Genomic DNA, 12612 nt, shown 5'->3' with positions numbered 1-12612 from the left:
AATCGAATTGCTTGTATTTCAAGAGAAGAATGAGGAGGTGGTGAATACAGGACATCCTCCGACACACAATGACTCTGTATACGTACACATGTAGGTCCTGTTTCTCAGGGGGTTTTCGATGGCTACAGTAATACTCATGTTGAAGAGTCACTAGTTATGTGTAACAGCGTTATGTAATTAAATTACAAAATAAATGTAATTGTAATCCATTAAAGTTACTGAAAAATGTTGGTGATTACAAAGAGTAATCAAAGAGTTTACATCCCATTTTATTCTCTGAGGTGCAAAGCTTTATCTTTAGAATATAGCATTCATTCTGTTGCTCTGCAACACTATCAAGAGCCGGATGGCTTACAGGGAGCTGTCTCTGCATGTGTCCAGACAGGCTCCATTTACTTGGCAGTATGTGCTCAAATTTTGCCATTAAAGTCAATGTGCGTTGCTCTCAGGAGCCTGGGTCTGCCATCTTTCAGTGCTGGAAATTCAACATTATTTTCCTTCTGAAATCAGAAAAAACTCCAATATTACTGTACAGTGTAACGCTTGACCAGCAGTAAAAGAAATCTGTCAACATCAAAATGCTCCATGTCAAACCTGCGGAAACATCTAACTTTATTTCCCTGTTTAAAACATTTGGTAGGAAACTGATGTAATGTAACAAGTTACATTACAACTTTATTTCCCTGTTTAAAACATTTGGTAAGAAACTGATGTAATGTAACAAGTTACATTACATCAGTAATCTGTAACCTATTACATTTCTAAAGTAACTTTCCCAACACTACTACCTTTTAATTTCTTCCACTAAATGAGAAACCAATGCTTGTGTAAGCCAATAACTGAACAAAGGAAGCTGAGACACACACACACACACACACACACATACACATACACACAGCCTTGTGCTATAAACAGCCATTGAAACTAATTTGTTGACCAATTGACACAGCAATGAAATGCTGCCAGTAAAATGTGTGCCCACTCTAACTTCTCCTATTAATAAAGCTGAGCTGTAGTCAAATACTTCTCGAAAGGCTCCGGCAGATGGAAACTTACATTAGTTGCATCTTACATTTGGCATCGTTTCCAAACTTTTTGCTTGACATCTGGGTGGAAACATATGCGGTGCGAGTTATTTAGTGCACCTAACGTCTGCAGATTATCACTACTTAAATTTTTAGTGTCCCCTCCACAGAGGGAAAAGAAGCAAGCTGTTTGAGCGCGTGCGTTTTTAAACCTAATGATGAGGAGAAGAGGACCGGAGGTGTTGGTGGCTGCCTGTGTGTATGTGCATCTGTGAAAGGAACCAGCTCCTCCAAACACTTGTCTACTGGGAGCCGTGAAAGGGTAAATAATAGTGCTTTGTGTGTAGTGTGGTCTCAACTGATGGAGCTAATCCAGCTGTTGGTGAACAGCGCTTTGTGTGTGGTGGACATACAATTTAAAGAGTTTGGTTTATATGCAATGGTTTCTGTGTTGATGACATTTACTCTCAGCACTTCAGCTCCGTGGATCTTTATCTAGAGAGGGCTTGTGTGTGTGTGTGTGTGTGTGATGGCTGGGAAATCGATGGTGTCAAAAGGAATCGCTAATTCTTTGAAGGCTTCTGGGTGGAACACACACATCTGCGCAGCAGATACGGAGTCTGATCTAAATACATTGCTCTCTCACCTTTACACTTGTAGCCTTGCTTGTAGAAGCCCCATATCTGCAAAGAGACAGAAAGGAACAAAAGGACAGTCGTGTTAATTAACGTGCGTTTTCATTTCCGTGAAGACAAGAGGAGTGTTCAGATCAGCAGGGGGATGGAGAAATTATACAGAGGGGTTTGAGCCGACAGAAGGTAGATGTTGAAAGTCCACGATTCTTTTCCAATTCAAATGCTTTTGAAAACAAAAATGGTGTTCTCAGCGGTGGTGGACAGTGAACCGAATTGATGGAAACTAATAACTTCCCTAAGGGAAGGAAATGTATCTAAAAAGGCGTGCTTTAGGAAGTGGTTGGCAGTAAAGAGAAAGTTAGCAGTTAATTGGCTGAAACGCGTTGAAACACCCGTATAGCGCACATCCTGATATACCCCATTGATGCTGAGGGACCGGGCGAAGGCTGGAGAAAAGAGAGGATGATGAAAGATGTAAGCTGAGATAGAGATGGAGGGAGAGAGAGAGAGAGTGAGAGAGGAGGTTGGCGGGACAGAGGGGGCGAAGGGGGGACGAGATCAAGCGGGACACAGGGAGAGCACAGACAGTGGGGGAACAATGACATGAAAGAGCCGAGCTGGAGATCACACACTGCCCTGGCACATCTGAGGAGGCACAAAATATCCTGACCTCTCCGCACACACACACACACACACACACACACAAACCCACATGCATTCATGCAAACACTCGTCGAGGCACACACACACACAAAACAAAGACGCACACGCAGCGGGGAACCCGTGAGCGCAGCCAGAGGCACTGCAACAAAGGGAAGTCAGTTAGGAGCAGAACATCTAAACACCAGTATCATCACAGCTCTGCCTTGACCTTTACGCCCTCTGTGGACTGAAAAACACAATGCAGTACAAATAAGAGCTGGAAACACAGAGTTCAGCAAATCTTTGATGCTTTATTGCAAGCTTTTAGAAAACGACTAGCAATCTTGATATGAGTTGGCACTGTGCTACATTTTTTATTTTTTAATATTAAAGATGCACTCTGGAAGATATTTAAGTTTATATTTTTGGAATCTTTTACGGATGTCTCCAGGTATGCTTACAAGCAGTCAATCAAATGAAGGAAACCCTGTTAAGTTAATAATTTATGTGTTGTTGTTATAGCTTCAAAAAGTGCTCTCTATCTCTTCCTACCAGACTTTATGAGTGCCCACAATTACATTTCCTTCTGTTCCTGCTTTCCTGAATTCTAACACTGGCCGATAAACAGACACAGCAGTGACAGTCTCCACATGACCTGTGCTAAAATTCACATTAGGATTTGTAGCATTTAGCTCCCACCCTTTTGTAAAGTGATTTCAAATGTGTGAACAGGTAGGGTTTTTGTAGCTTTTGAACCACTACATAAGAAAGACAACATGTGCAAAGGTGAACTTCTTTGAAATAACATTATCTACAGTCGATGTAGCATTGTTTTTGTTTTTTGCCATTTTTGGTTCATCAGAATTACATGTTTCTCTCCACGTCAGTAGTCTGTTCATTTTGTACTTAACAATATAATAACTAACCACATTTTGTAATGTTCATCTTCAGAATATGCTTTGTGTGAGGGCTGTTGGTGTAATTAATTTATAAGTACATTCTTGGGTTTACTTATCTAGCGTCAGTTAAATATGGAGCTGGAGCTTAGCTTAGTTTAGCTTAGCGTAAAGACTGGAAAAAGGGGGTGAGACAGCCAGCCTGGTTCCGACCAAAGGTCAATTAAATGTGCCTACTAGCGCCTCTCACTACTAGTGCAGTATGAACCTACAGTAAATATACCAAATACATAAAAGAAAGGTTTCCAATGAAATGAATGTGTGATACGATCACCTTTAAGAACAGTTTATGTGCCTGGTTTAGTTCTTTTATTATGGATTGCCAATTTCCCCAGTGAGATCGTTTTCAAATCCTCTATTTTTCAGTCAGGTTGAGAAGACGTAACAAGAGATTTTGACAAATGATCCTTATTCTGATTCTTTGAAGCTAAACTGTCAAAAGCCCTAAGAGACTTCTTTGCAGTCTCTCGCATAAACGTGTTCAGACCCTCTGCTTTAAGAATTGATGGACATTGTTTTTTCACATTGGTCAGAGAAGGGCCTGTCTACTATTAAGGATTTCTACGTCACTTTCGTTTAACTTCAGCTGACATTTTAACTCCCTCCTGGTCACTTGTTTCCGCATCTGCGAATTAGAAAATTTGTCAGGCAGTCTCAAACATTCAAACACTTAATTTCACAGTTGGCTGGTCTTTTCCCTCACGCAACCCCTTTTCTCCATTAAAGAAGCACGGATTAAGGATACAGGTAAGGGGATTTCGGATCAGTTATGGGCGACAGGGTTAGATATGACCGAAGCATGTTCTGTCAGCGCTAAACTTTGACTCATTCAGGTTAAAGTCACCCATCAGTTGCACTTTTGGAAGACCAAGCTCAACAGAATCTTTCCCTCTTTCTCTGCCACCTGTGATGAGTGTGAGTCGGGGGAGGGGACTGCCCCTGGTCATCTTTATTGGTCTTGCCCCAAGCTGAAGAGTTTCTGAGATGACATTCTCCACTTGTACAGCAACATATACAGCATAGAGCTAATCCCTGACTGGCAGACTGGTTCTGTTCCTCGATCCACTTGTGGACATTTCATTGTGCGGATTCTTGCGAATTTGCGCTTCTCCTGCGCAGTATGTTTTGTTTTGTTTGGCTTTACAATGTATGTCTGTTTGTTCAGTTTTTGTGTTGTAAAAAATGAAGCATTTCATAAACAAAACAAGAATGATGCTCTGAGCCTCCAGCTAAAAACTTGCCGTATTCTCCTGAGATGCAAAACCCCCTCACACACTGTGATGTGTCTTCTGGATTTGTGCATTTAGCAAAACGCATCTGTGTGCAATTAATTAAGATGTAAGGGCAAAGGGGGCTGCAGGCAGAACAGCATAAGATTATGAAGATCCATGTGAGACACTGGAGGTGAGTGAACTCTGCAGTGTTTACCGGCTTGGCGAGTACAGCGCTTTATCTTTTTTTTCTTCTTTTTTTTTGAGGCGAGTGTTGAAAAATGGGCTGCGGGAAAATATTGTTTTTGCACAGGAGCCAAGAGGAAAGCACAAAGCAGGCAGAAGAGGAAGTGGCTAGTGTATCTACCTCTGCCCCATACACACACACACACACACACACACACACACACATTCAAAGGAAGAAGCACGCTGCCGGGGTCCTTATCTTTCCCTGCTCTTTATTCGGAGTTTCCCCTCATGATGGTTTGAAAATACTAGAGCTTCCCCCGGAGAAAGCGTGGGTCTGAATGTGTGCTCCTTTGAGTGCTAATGAAAATATAATCTATGGCGTGCTTCTCTTTGGAGCGCTCTCTCTCTAGCGTCTCTTTATATGCATTCAACACAAATGAATGGGATGTCATCTCAGTGTTTGCAGCTCAATATGAGAGCCCTGTTCCTGTTCTCATTACACCCGAGTGCTGACTCACTGTCTGTGTCTAAATAACAGAGAGCTCCTTGGGGGTTTTGGGGGAATGTTAAGGGCCAGAGGACACACACACACACATAGATGTAACAGTGCCACAGAGGAGGGTTATCATCTTGCCCAATTACCTTCCTCTCATATTTCCCAGAATGCAACTTCAGCAGCATGTGGCTGCAGCTCAAGGCAATTGGCATCGCCCCGACCTGACCGGAGAAACCTCTGAGGGATGGGGCTGCCGCACGTGATTGCCGACACAAATAATAAAGTGCAGATACGGCCACATGGCTGTGGAACGGCGGGGTGAGCGCAACTGACTGTTGTCCTCTTTTTACAAAGTATGACATGTGCCGTTGATTGGGTCAATGAAGAAATCAATGCAGAAAAAACAAAAGCTCAATATTTGACCTTGGCAGGAGCCTGAAGGGTTTATAAATCATACAGCTGATTCTGAAACGGCACATAGCTTATATTGTGTAATTTTTGGACCGACTGCAGTTATAAGTGAGGTAATACTCAAGCACAGAACAAGATAACAATAAAGTTGTGGGTGTTTACTCACAAAGCCGGCGCAGTGCTCGCAGAACGTGGGCTTGACGTAGGTGGCCTCCGTAAAAGTGTGGATGAAACCCATCTTGCAGTTTAGCAGAGAGCTGGCTTTCATGAAGTAGTCTATCATCTCCTCTCTGCTGATCTTCCCGTCTCTGTGTGAGAAAACAAATCCAGGTGAGACTGTGCCGGTTGTTAAACTGCATGGATTTCATAACGGTGAATAAAGCTGGAAAATGCTCACTGGTTCTTGTCCAGTTCACCAAACTTGCTGAGGTATGGGAAGTTGTTCCTGATCGCTTCAAATTCATCCCTGGAGATGTGGCCGTCGCCATCCGAGTCGAAGTTCTTGAAGACCGACTGTGAACACGAGGGTTGTGAAGTTTAGTTTTAGTGTGAATTCTGCTTCAGCGTCACAGAGATCCTGACGTGTGACTCCCCCAGGTTAGATCATTATAGGGTGGGACAGTAAAGGTACTTGTTTTCTTTTCTGTGCTCTGTTTGCCAAATTGTAATGGCTTTGAGGAGCTTGACTTAGGAACGTTGCCATTTTGTGTGTGCGATTTTGGTAGTGTAAATGTTAAATATATATTTTTCACTATAAAAGCAACAGTAGCATTTACTGTAGGGGGATCTATTTGCAGAAATGCATTATGACATAAATAATATTAATACTTAATGAAGCTAAGAATTGTTGTGTTTTTATTACCCTTGAAAGAGTCGTTCATTTCTACATGCATAGCAGGTCCTCTTCAGGGAGCCGGCCACCAAGTTTCTACAGTAGCCCAGAACGGACAAACAAAACACTGGCTCTGGAGAAGGCCATTTGCATTAACACATAGATCAAGCCTGTTTTTAAACAAGTATAATTGGTCCACAACCAGGAACCACCAAATACTTTATATTCCTCATTGTTAACCAAAACCATTGAAATGTTTATCTGTGACTCGCTAAAACATAATGTAACATTAGCCCATGAAAATAATTTTCATGAACTCTATGAACTGAATCCATCATGTCAGTTACCCTGCAAGTTAGCAGTTTAGCTAATGTCACCACCACAATACAAAAATTCTTCTGTCTTATGCACAAAAATAGACATTTGAAAGTCTAAAGCCTCGATAGATAAATATTTATGACTTATATTATATGCTGTCACCACATCCATAGTTCCATCACTCTCTGCTCATTAGATTTTTGCCTCAAAACTATTAACTGGCCAAAAATTAAAAAACAATAGAGAGAAAAGGGATCCTAATGTGCATCCATGCATTATATAAATTGACCCATAGCTTTTCTTTAAAGGATCCTCAACCATAAGGAACTATATAAACATCACCACAGAAGGAGTTACAGGGTTTTCAAATGAGCCTCCCAGTCTTAGTCGTCATGGTAAGAGATTACTAACCATTTGGCCAAAGAGCAAAGAGCACTTTGAAGTTATGTCGAGGTGTTGGTGGAGAGGACAACAACAGTGGCCCTCGGGCGACAATCAGCACTGAGAGAGGGGCTGAGAAACTCACCTCCACCATCTTCTCTATGTGTTTCTTGATGATCGTCGGGTCGGCGTTGGGCTTCACCGACACAGCCCACTCGTCGACCATGGTGGGCTTGGGGTCGGGCGCTGGGGCGGTGCTGGAGTTCTGCTACAACCGATTAGAAACCAAAGATGGCGACATTAGTGTCAGCCCGGGGGGGGGCAAAGGGGCAGAACCTGTCATCTTACAAAGAAAACACAGCTGCTGTGTAGTCAAGGGTTACAACAGTGGATCAAAGGAGGAGAAATAAATTCTAATGAGCAATAAATTGTGACCGTCCGGTGTGCTGCTCACCGCTGGCTTGCGAGGTTCTCTCTGTAGAGACATCTGGTAGATCTCCTCCTCTGTGTGGTACTGGTCCAGAGACACCTGCACAGAACAGAACATGGGGAGCCGGTGTGACATTTTTTGTCTTTAAATAACCCTCCATATTTGACTTTTTGCGGGTTTGTCACTGTATGTTGAACCGCCATATAAGCCTTGGGGGGTACTCTGTACCACCAGTGATGCCGCGTTATACTGACACACCCTGAAGTACACTTCTACATAGCTACAACAAGAGGAGTTGAAGGAATATTTCAACCCCAAAATGACCATTTGTATCACACCTCATGTTTTTTTCTTGCATGCCTCCAGGGGGCAACTGATATACAAAATACATTTGGTGTAAAGTATTTCTTTAAACCAACTGAGATAACCAAACCAATATTTTCAGGAGGTGTAAAGTCATTCCTCAATCCTTGAGCAAGACGGGGTTTCAGAAAGTCTCCTCCATATATGACCGCCATCACTTGGCCTAAGTACCACACTTAAGAGTTGATCAGAATAATGAAGGACGTACAATGTGTTTGAAAGCTCTAAAAGCTTGTAAGTGAGCTCAGACTATTTTGTGATGTGTCATCAAGAATGAACATCAAATACATACATATATGAACATACAGTATTTTTTATATGGTCCCCATCAGAAAAGTGTCTAGAACTGTTGTAGAAAGTTTCAATAAGCCTCTCCTCACTCCCAGCATTCATCTCCACCACAAGATAAATACAATTCTGCACAGATTTCAGGTAAAGCAGCATTGTAGAGGCGTAGTCCAACCGCATATATCAGTTTCCACACCTCTATATTCGCTAGGTATTTAACACAAATGCCTTCTCACACGCTGACCTGCTCATTATGTGAATTGTTACCTACTTTCACACTAACACAGCCACTATGGCAACACGTGAGAGAGCAGCATGTTTTGCTCCAGCTAACATGTTGCAGCCGACCGCCACAGGTAATTATCTACCGCATCCATTATTGGCCTCAGTTTCTTTTCTTTTCCTCAGAGCTATGCACCTGCTATAAATGTGTTTCCTGGGTTTTATTGACTTGGCCTTCTGATTCAGCGGAAGGAAAAATGCATTTCTTCTTGTTTGGCCTTCTGATTCAGCTTACAGTATTTCAAAAGAGAAGGTTAACTGGAACTTGTGCAAAACATCTAGGATGATTTAATACAATCGTTTCCATTTGAAAGGCTGATGAGTATTACTCAAAAAGGAGGGAAGTAGTATTTTAAACCTGAGTGGTTTGCAGGCATGCCTGTGCGGAGATTATTTGTTAAAGGATTTATTGACTTTCTTTCCGTCACCTCGCCCTCCGCTCTCCTTCCCTCGGACTCAAGATAGATCAACTCCAATAAGCACTGGCATAAGATAATTGGGTATCAACTCTGTCCAGCAAACTTCCCTGGTGCCTCTCAGCTCCAAAACCTGTCAAGTTGTTTTCTTTCATTTCCACAGAAAAAAAGTTGAGCCAGCTGCTATCTCACACAGACACCTGAGTGATTAATCTCTTGGGACTGTTTAAATACAGACAGCTCCTCAAATTCAGGAAACTCTTATCTGCATCTGCCAAAACATACTCAGGGGTGTAGTGTGATGTGCAAAAACACCACCACAGTTTCAGGCAGTGCAGGCAGCAACAAACCTGAGATCAGTCTCACTCACGGTTCCCAGTTTAAAAGCTCTCATCTAACATAAGTTGCACACACATGGATAACTCACTCAAAATATGAAAAGGATAATTTTCTTTATGCTAGTGGTATGAATTGTCCCATTATGCCTTTCCCACATAATTTCACTTGGCAACAACCATTTTTTTTTACTGGTGGAGGTTTCCATTACTTCTTGTTGGTGTTTAGTGATTGATAGGGGTGTAATATGAACAAAAAGTGTAACATAAGGAGAGGGAGAGAGCGACGTTTCATCAGCCAAGACATCAAATTTAAGTCTATGGAAGGAGATAGGGATTCCTCTGAAGTCCTCTATTAGGTAATTTTAAAGCCAACATGCTTTGACAGCAAAAGCCCCGTAATCTTTAATCAGGATACAGGAACAGACACCAGGTTTCAGTCCAGGTTAACAAAACGTTCAATAAAGAGATGTAAAAAAGTAAAGTTCAATAAAGAGATGTAAAAAAGTAAAGTTCAATAAAGAGATGCTTCGGGGGGGGTTCGTCACTCTTTGTCCTGGATAAAAGTCTAAAAAAGTGGGACTAAGCAACCAGATAACAGAGTTACAGCAGTCAACCAAAGATGTAGAAGTAAATGCATAGTTTTTTTTACTTCAAGGGTGGGTCCATTATTTTTGTATTTTTAAGGTTTTTATATCATTCTGTAGCTTCACAGTAGGGTCCCTCATATATTCAAATACGAGCATTCAAATTTTACATATGTTTTAGCATCACAATTGTCCCAACCCCTCTAAAAAAGTTTTGGCACGTGACCTGACATAGGTTTCCTCACGATGATGTTGATACATGTTATAAATGCATATCCTTATCCATAGTCAGCGTATTACCTACAGCAACTTAAATGGTGGTTGGCACGCTCCCAGTTTGGAGAAACAGATTGAACTATCGGCACAGAAGCTTAGCAATGAACTGCTGCGGACGTTAGTTCGGATCCGATAGTCACACAGTAACACAAACAAGCTAACCGTTGAAGGCAGCGGTAGACCAACAACTCTGTGGTCTGAGAGGTAAATTTATTGTTTTTGTCAATGGAGCCGCCTTGTGGCTCTGAAGTGAGCAAAGATAACAGCTTCAGTTCCTCGTCGGAAAGGGCTGTCTGACGACAAGGTAAAGCGATAAATATTGTCACGATCAGGCTTTGCCTTGTGTGTTCTGTGTGTCTTTGTTTGCGTCACTCCCTCGGCATCAGCCTAACTCCCTTCATCTGCCGCTAATCAAGCACTCTACCTGTCAGCCACTCCCTCAGCACCAGTCTAACTCACCACTCCCTCAGCACCAGTCTAACTCAGCCACTCCCTCAGCACCAGTCTAACTCCCTTCACCTGTCCCTGATCAGTAATCAAGCTCTCCCTCATCAGCACAACTCTCCTCACCTGTTCAAGTCACCTTATAAACCCCTGTCTCAGTCACTCACTGCCAGGTCATTGTTTGTGTTGTACCCGACTGTTTGTCTTGTCCTGCTCCCGGTTTCCCACGCCTGCCTGTCCTGCTGGATTTGCCTCTCTTGTCTCGTCCTCGGATTCCCTGTGTTCGTATTTCATTAAAAACCCTTTTTCTCACTGCATCTGACTGTCTGCGCTTGAGTCCTCATCATGCCCCGTGACTAAAATATAGCAAACACTTCAACTGATATTGATTTTATTAGGTTTGACGCCGCCTCGTCCACAGCCACTTTACCTCACCGTCAGACAGAAAGCCTGCATTACAAACTGCCGATGTAGGGTTTTGAAAGAGGTAGACATTTAGATGAAAGAGGCTATGGAGTACCTCTTTAAGAAAGTGTTTATTGATTGAATTGAATATCAATGATGATCAACATAAACCACTGTGGACCTGTTGAAAACAACTAAATGCTGTGAGCTTGAAGGTTCATGTTTTGAATGCTTTGGCTACATATAATCTCTGGCCTTTTTCTGTACACAGATTTCTGTCCCAGCTGGCTACAGTCTGTCTGACAACGAGCCAATCAAATCTCAGCAGAACAAATTCTGTGCATCAAACAGATGTGTGACACTGGCTGGACACAAAGTGTTTCGTCCTTCTCAACGTTTTTCCTCCTACTTCACTGCTGTCTGGGTGGTTAATGAATGCTTTCAAGTTCGCACTTCATGAGGAATAACAGACTCGCAGCACCTGATACAAGCTGTTCTTCGGGGGCACATCTTTAATTCAGGCCAGACGTCCCGGATGCTGCACTTATACATTCTGTCCACTCTTTGCACTCACCGTAAGCAGGTTGAGCAGGTCTGTGTTGGCGTCGACGTGAGGCGGTGTGATCTGGATCAGCGCCAGCTCTTGAAGGATGGCGTACAGCTGTTGGGTCTTCGCCAGGTTGACCCGCGTTTTCTCTTTGTCGGCCCAGTCCGGCAGTGCCACGTGCACGGCTATCAGGTCTTTCAGGTGCACGCCGAGGATGGGGAATCGGAAGCCCGAGCACTCGGAGAAGCGCTTGCGGTATTGAATGTAGTTCCCACACGACGTCACCAGTTCAATGAGGTTGTTGAAAACCTGCAGGTTGAGTGAAAGCATGGGGATGGAATTGGAGGGATAAGATGATAGTTGGCAGCAAACAGAAAGCCTGTCTCAAGAGAGATTTCTTTATAGAAATCAAAAACATTCTGGAAAACTTTTGCTCCAGATAGACTTACATAACGGACGAGGCTGTAACTTTCCAGTTATATGGCCCAAATTCATAACTCTGAAAAGCCAGTGTGTAGGAGTAATGGGCACAGATAGGGAGCTTGGCAGCTCACACAGAGGAGATGTGGATTACGGAATCATCGGCATGCAGTGAACATTGAATTTGCCTGGTAGTGTTTGGCTGTGGGTGCCAGAAAGAGATCAGTGATGTTCGGGAGGACGGCACCTTGTTGGTCTCGGCACTGATGTGGGCCTGCGTGTCTTTGAGACGAGAGATGGAGCTGTTGCTGAGGCCGCCCACAACAGCCATCAGCGTGTTGAAGTTCTGCAACTGCAGCAGCTTCTGTGGACGAGAGGGAGGATTCTGAGGGTGAGGGTGAAATAGAAGGCGGTGAATGAATGTGTAAGCCGCTGCCAAAAAGGATCTTAAGGAGAGAGAAGGCGACACAGGTCAAAACAGATTTACAGCATAAGGAGTCAGACTGAAATATAAAAGCTTTAAGTTAGATTCTAGTCTTCAGCAGCTCACATGCACATCCACACATAACCTGAGTTATTGTGTATACCAACATATTACTGAAGGCTCTAACTTGCTTTTGTCAACCCTAAGCTAATACTTTGTGAATGGCACTCCGCAGGGCTCCCCGCTGCCCTTCAGCCTGCGTGGCATCTCACCGAAAATCAATGGGGTCACAGCTGTGT

General features: G+C 43.1%; 1 protein-coding gene across 3 annotated transcripts in view; it reads right to left on the bottom strand.

Moving 5' to 3' along the window:
* The window catches only part of LOC116385341 (RAS guanyl-releasing protein 2), a 36486-nt gene that overhangs the window by 5364 nt on the left and 18510 nt on the right, over positions 1 to 12612 (bottom strand). For 2 of the 3 annotated variants that reach the window (XM_031850707.1, XM_031850709.1), the window contains exons 8-14: positions 12137 to 12253; positions 11497 to 11778; positions 7551 to 7625; positions 7242 to 7364; positions 5963 to 6078; positions 5732 to 5873; positions 1672 to 1708 (exon numbers count right to left, since the gene is read on the bottom strand). In XM_031850707.1, the coding sequence (XP_031706567.1) occupies positions 1672 to 1708; positions 5732 to 5873; positions 5963 to 6078; positions 7242 to 7364; positions 7551 to 7625; positions 11497 to 11778; positions 12137 to 12253 (892 nt within the window). The remainder of the gene's footprint in view (positions 1 to 1671; positions 1709 to 5731; positions 5874 to 5962; positions 6079 to 7241; positions 7365 to 7550; positions 7626 to 11496; positions 11779 to 12136; positions 12254 to 12612) is intronic. The other variant, XM_031850710.1, reaches the window with a different exon arrangement.

This window comes from Anarrhichthys ocellatus, unplaced genomic scaffold (assembly GCF_004355925.1).
Source record: "Anarrhichthys ocellatus isolate YVR2014 unplaced genomic scaffold, GSC_Weel_1.0 scaffold11, whole genome shotgun sequence".
Lineage (NCBI taxonomy): Eukaryota > Metazoa > Chordata > Actinopteri > Perciformes > Anarhichadidae > Anarrhichthys > Anarrhichthys ocellatus.
Note: the sequence above shows the minus strand (reverse complement) of the source record. Positions and strands in the feature narration are given on the sequence as shown.